Source organism: Hippoglossus stenolepis, chromosome 16 (genome assembly GCF_022539355.2).
Source record: "Hippoglossus stenolepis isolate QCI-W04-F060 chromosome 16, HSTE1.2, whole genome shotgun sequence".
Lineage (NCBI taxonomy): Eukaryota > Metazoa > Chordata > Actinopteri > Pleuronectiformes > Pleuronectidae > Hippoglossus > Hippoglossus stenolepis.
The window spans coordinates 5,970,329-5,976,358 of record NC_061498.1 but is presented as its reverse complement, the minus strand read 5'-3'; the positions used below and the strand labels follow the sequence as shown (position 1 = coordinate 5,976,358).

At 41.5% G+C, this 6,030-nt stretch overlaps 1 protein-coding gene across 2 annotated transcripts; it reads left to right on the top strand.

Annotated features, from left to right (window-relative positions):
- The first annotated feature begins 1,636 nt into the window (after positions 1-1,636).
- zgc:55558 (GTPase KRas) lies at positions 1,637-5,646 on the top strand. Of its 2 annotated transcripts, XM_035181500.2 has the most exons (5): positions 1,637-2,021; positions 2,211-2,323; positions 3,298-3,476; positions 3,733-3,892; positions 4,017-5,646. In XM_035181500.2, exons 2-5 carry the CDS (start codon positions 2,213-2,215, stop codon positions 4,128-4,130), a joined length of 564 nt encoding a protein of 187 aa, XP_035037391.1. In that variant the 5' UTR covers positions 1,637-2,021; positions 2,211-2,212; the 3' UTR covers positions 4,131-5,646. The 2 variants fall into 2 exon arrangements, with proteins under 2 accessions (XP_035037391.1, XP_035037390.1); XM_035181499.2 differs by lacking the exon at positions 1,637-2,021 and having other exon boundaries at positions 2,049-2,323.
- The last annotated feature ends 384 nt before the right edge of the window (positions 5,647-6,030 follow it).

Here is a 6,030-nt window from a genome sequence, read left to right as displayed (position 1 = left end):
ATGCCACTATTTCAGCACAATCGTGTCATCAGGTATTTGACACCCAAACAGTGCGATGACGCGTTAAATTAGTAATTCTTTCTTCTTTTTTTTTTTACATCATGAGCACAATGTCAGCTCCCGGTCGCTCTCTCTCCTCCTCTCTCGGGACAGATGGATGCAGGATTATCTCGGTGATTTTAGGCAAAGATTAGATGGGAGAGCAGATGCACTCGGTGGGAGAGGGAGCGAGAAACATGGACGTCACAGACAAGGGAAGTGAGGATGATGGACCAGAGGGTGGGGCATGATGCCTGCTCGTTGTGTGTGTGTGTGTGTGTGTGTGTGTGTGTGTGTGTGTGTGTGTGTGTGTGTGTGTGTGTGTGTGTGTGTGTGTGTGTGTGTGTGTGTGTGTGTGTGTGTGTGTGTGTGTGTGTGTGTGTGTGTGTGTGAAGACAGGGCATTTTATCACTTTTCTTTAAGTCTTTAATTTGGATTATTTGTTCTGGGGATTAATTCCCCAATGATTTAAAAAATAATTTCACTTTAGTAATTTCTCAGACACATTTGTTATTTCATTTAGGATTTCTTTAGTTTGGTGTTTACTTTGAACTCGCTGTGTTTTTGAAGAAATCCCCTTACTCATCCCATGATTTGTGTTGACATACTTTCATGTCAGCATATTTTCAGCCTCTTGATCGGAACTGTAGTAAGTGATGATTGTTTTCATCTAGGTCAACAATAAACTGCCACACCTCTGGTATGAACATGTGTTGGCCTCCACAGCAGAGAACTGCTAACTTAGTGTCACTGCTGTCTTACTGTTAATGTTAGTATATCATATTGTTTTTATTATTGTTATATCATATTCGACTATTCGACTATTCTACTGATTACTGCTGTACATTAGCCACGCGTTTCTACAGTGTGACCGCTAGAGGGCAGTGAACACACAAGTGTCACCTGGAATTCACTCATAATTCACTAGAGTCAAGGAAGACGGACATAACGCCACACTTCACTTCCGGTAAGAGCTTTCAAAATAAGATCACTAGAACTGATATCTGATTACAGTGTTAATGAAGGAAACATATTCACAAGGACAACATTAAGTGTTTAGCGAGGAATGGATTATAATGCGTATTTAATTCAGCACCAGTGTGAGAATAAATGCCCTAAATGCTTTGAAATTACTTCTTATTGTTTGCATTTTTATTATTTTTCCCATAACTTGCCTTTAATTTTTAATTTTCAACTTATATAGAACCTTGTAACTGTGTTTGTATGTGTGTAAAGTTCATCATATTTATTATCATCATTATTATTATTATTATCATCATTATTATTATCATTATCATTATTCTTGTTATTATTATGATCATTAATATTATTATTGTTGTAAATATTAATGTTATTATTGTTGTAAATATTAATATTATTTTCATCATTAAACATTATAAGAACTATGACAGCCATAATAATTATAAGAACTATAAAAATAATTCATATTTCTTCCGTGATGTGAAGTTTGGAGGAAGCGAGGTTGTCTGAGAGGCCACGCCCGTCTGCAGCGACGCTTATTTGTGATTGGACGCAGCTGCTAGATATGGGCGGGCTCAAAAAAAAACCAGAACTCAATTATGATTGGGCCTTCGCGACGTCCGTCTGCTTCCGGGCGTCTGATTGGCTGCGCGAAGAGAGGGGATTAACGTGAAGCTGCTCTTGCCTCGCAATGAATCACAATGGAGACTAAACTGGAGCCAGGAGAGGATTTAAGTCTTTAAACTACTTGTAGCGCAAAGTTACAGTTTTGACAAGTAGCGTTCGGAAAGTAAGTCGCGTTCCCTTCTCCGGACAGCGGCTGGCGACCCGGAACACAAGTTGCGGCCACTTGTGCGAAGTGTTTCCCCACAAGTGTTTCGAAACGAGGAAACCCGTCTCGCAGGCTAACGTAATGTAGCGAGCTAATCTGATTTATCCAGAACGTGAAGTGTGCGTGAACTCTCCTCTCAGACCGAGCATCCATCGACCCCCTCGCTGAGGTAAGAAACACGGAAACGGGCTCGTGTCGGGAGGGGAAGGGCTCAACATGGAGGAGCAGCAGCAGCAGCAGTCATTTTAAAAAAAAAATCTGGGCCAGTGTCCGCGCAGGAAGGGAGAGGAGCAACTGGTGCGGATGTGTCCACGGTCACTGGTTAACCGGTGTTTTCCACCTCTTTTTCCCCCACCAGGCATGACCGAGTACAAGCTGGTGGTGGTGGGGGCCGGAGGCGTGGGGAAGAGCGCTCTCACCATCCAGCTCATCCAGAACCACTTCGTAGATGAGTATGATCCAACCATCGAGGTGAGACACCGGCAACCAGAGACTGCAGAGGACAGACAAGAGGACAAACTCTGGAAAAGACAGTTTCAGTGTTAATCTTTATCTGGGTGTTGAGTCACTGAATAGTCAAATCATTAATAATCATCCTATGTAGCAGTGACTTTCAAACCCCTACATACAAACTTCATGAAAATGTTACAGATGAGAAAAGAATAAAAACAAAATGAAGTAGAACAGTCTAATGTGATTTAAAATGGTCTGTAAGATCAGAGCTAGACATTACAGTTTTAAAATGATAATAATGAACATTTTCTATGTAGTATAAGGTTAACAAGTTATTTAGTAAAAGGTTGACGGTGAATCCAGAACCTCAAGTCAAAGTCTAAAAAAGCAAACTTACAACTACAAAAGCACCAAGTAGAGCACATACCATGTATTCCCGGGGAAATCTGTGAAAATGTAAAAAAACAAAAAGACGCTTTGCAATGTTAAAGAAAGTGCAAAAACAAATCTCCTGGATCCGCCTGATGCAGATCCTCACTATGAATTTAATGGGTTCTTCCCTGGCTCAGTACTACATTCAGTAGTTTTTGTGTAATGCAGCTCAAAGTCAAACAAACTCATGAAAACATTACTCCTCTACTGCAGAGGTAAAATGTATATTTAAGAGCAATTTAAAAGTTTCTATGGAGCCTGCCAGACGGCTAAATATATATATATATATATATGTGTATATGTATATATTCATACATACATGCATAACACAGTAAATACATGTACAACATGTCATACTTGGTGTTAAAAAAAAACTCCTTGTTTCAGCAAGTTCATTGCAAAACATTTGATTCAGCAAGGTCTTGTTGCTACACGACGGAGCCGTGTAACTGTCAAAAAAAAAAGCAGAAAAAGGAATCAACATGATGCAATCCACTGTAGGTTCTCTGCAGACACCGTTTAGCCCTGCTTGTCGTAATCATGCTCGTGCTATGTTGCAGGACTCGTACAGAAAACAGGTTGTGATTGACGGAGAGACGTGTCTGCTGGACATCCTGGACACGGCAGGTCAGGAGGAGTACAGCGCCATGAGGGATCAGTACATGAGGACAGGAGAGGGCTTCCTCTGCGTGTTCGCCATCAACAACATCAAGTCCTTTGAGGACGTTCACCTCTACAGGTACAAGATGCTGCCCGGTGTTTCAACTATTGCACCATACTGTACCATGCATGACAGTGAGTGTAGCATGACGAGGCTACTTCCTGATGAGTAGGAACAGCACATGTAACTCAGTAATTAATATCTACAGACAGTCTGGTTCATATTCACATAATTTAAAGGAAGGTGATGCAGCAGGCGTAGATCTGCGACTGTAACCCACCCTTCAGAAAGAAAGATGGCTTCAGCCTCTTAAGTACATGTGTCTCCTCCTCAGAGAGCAGATCAACAGGGTGAAGGACAGTGACAGCGTTCCCATGGTGCTGGTGGGGAATAAGAGCGACCTGGGCACTCGCAATGTGGAGTCGCGACAGGCGCAGGAGCTGGCACGAAGCTACGGCGTGCCGTTTGTGGAGACCTCTGCCAAAACCAGACAGGTGTGTAGGAAAGACAGAGACACCTATGTTTAAGTTTGCATGGAGGCATGTTCCAGCAAGTAAGTAAATAAGATTAAACGTATTAACCTACTTAACAATCTAACATAATTTGTGTGTTTTGCAGGGTGTGGAGGAAGCGTTCTATTCACTGGTACGGGAGATTAGAAAATATAAGGAGACCAACCGCAGCAACAAGAAGAGCAAGAAGAACACTCAGAGACGTTGTTTGATACTATAGCAAACCACACACACACAGCATTCTTTATGGCACTTGTTTTCCTCCTCCCTCACACACTGCACCTCCTCTGTCACTTTGGAGACTTCCATCTCAGCTCCAGTCCAGACAGGGTAGCAGGCAAAATCCATCTTTACAGCCATCACGGTTTCTACTAACAGCACGCTGCCACGAGTTTTCATCCAATGTGCAGTTTGTTTTGATGACCAAACTACTAGACGCTCTAGTTTTTAGTGGAATGTTTTTTTTTGTTTGTTTTTTTGTTTACATTTGTGAAACTTAATTTTTGAGTCTGTGGTAGAAGGATTTATTTTCCAAGAACCTGTGAGAAGTTGTTTGTATAGAAAATTCTCATTTTCTAATTACGTATAATCCGGCCAGTGTTTTCTGCTCCTGTTGACTCTAGGTGGTCAAGGGTTCACGGCAGTGCGTCACTGCACTTTGCACAATCACAACAGGTGATGTTTCTAATGCATCTCACCAGGACTCGACACAATCTGCAGGTGAACTGTTGCATGTTCGTCATGAGAAATGGATCCTGATGACTTGGATGCTTTTTGTTCTTGTGAAAATGCTTTGCTTCCAGAAAATGTTTGTCTCCTCTCCCCCTTGGGTTTTTTTGATAGTTTTGTCATCTGGGGCTTGAAACACAACAGAAATATATATATAGTTTCCCACAAAGACCATAAGTTAAAGAAAGAACTGTAGCAGGATAGCACGAGTGACAAAAGCTTCAAAGTTGTGTTCCAGTCTCCGAGGTGCACTTTATCCATTCCACGTTTTGTTTATTAAATTAGACTTTAAGATTAGTGGTAGTGCCAGTTCAACTGAATGAGCGCTGTCAAGTCTGACCCCTGCTTCCATAACTTTTTGTCATTATTCATTTATCATTTGAAGTGCTGACACAGTCCAAAGTCGCACTGCATTCCAAAGTCCACTTTTGAATGCAGTCAGTCCCAGTGTTGTTGGTGGTTGTAGTTGTAAGTCACTGTCTCCAAGCTCAGCCTCTGCTTCACCACACTCCACCAGAGCATGTAGTGTGGGTGTGCAAATGTCCACGTGGTGACATGAAACCACTCAAACCAGTGGTTTCACGCAGCAGCCTCACAGCGACTGTCATGGTATCCGATCCCACTCGATGCTGGATCAACACATTCAGTAGCGCAACATTTTTCTATTGCAGTGTTTGTCTTTTTTGATAATTACCATCGCTCTTAAAATGTAATGGATTTTTATTTTTGTAGCATAACCGATTGTCCCAGTTTAAAAAAAAACATCTGCATTGAGAAACTTCTGTCCACATAGTTACTGAAATTATATCAAAGGTAAATGAGATAACTTCAGCCAAGTATTTAGAATGATCAAGTATAGAATTTATCCATCATGCTCCTAATGCCCGACTCGTCACTTTGACATGATGTAATTCCACTGTAAAAAAACATGTAACGTGATTGGATCTGACACTGACAGCTATGTAAAATCACTCTGCTGTAATGAACAAGTAAACGTCTAGCTTTTACGTCTCGTCCTGTTTATCTGAGGTGGATCTTCTTGGTTAAGGGGTTTTCAAGAGGATAAGTGTTTCCTCAAAAGAGACAAACTTATCTCAAACCGAGCCGCATTTTACACTTTGGGGCTATACTACAATGCAAGTTCAACATATCTTCACATTGGCCGTCCTGATAATGTGTATGAAGCTGGTTATCAATTGGAATTGAGTTAACCCTGGGTTTCCTTATCCAGGTCTAGATCTCAAACTTAACCTACACTGGAGCAGGTTGGCCGTTCACCATAAGTTACCATGATGATTTAGCACGTGGACTGAAAAACCAGAGTTAAACCAGCAGTTATCTCGCAAACACAAATCCTGCTTCGTAGTACAGGCCCCAGATCTGATTTGTGA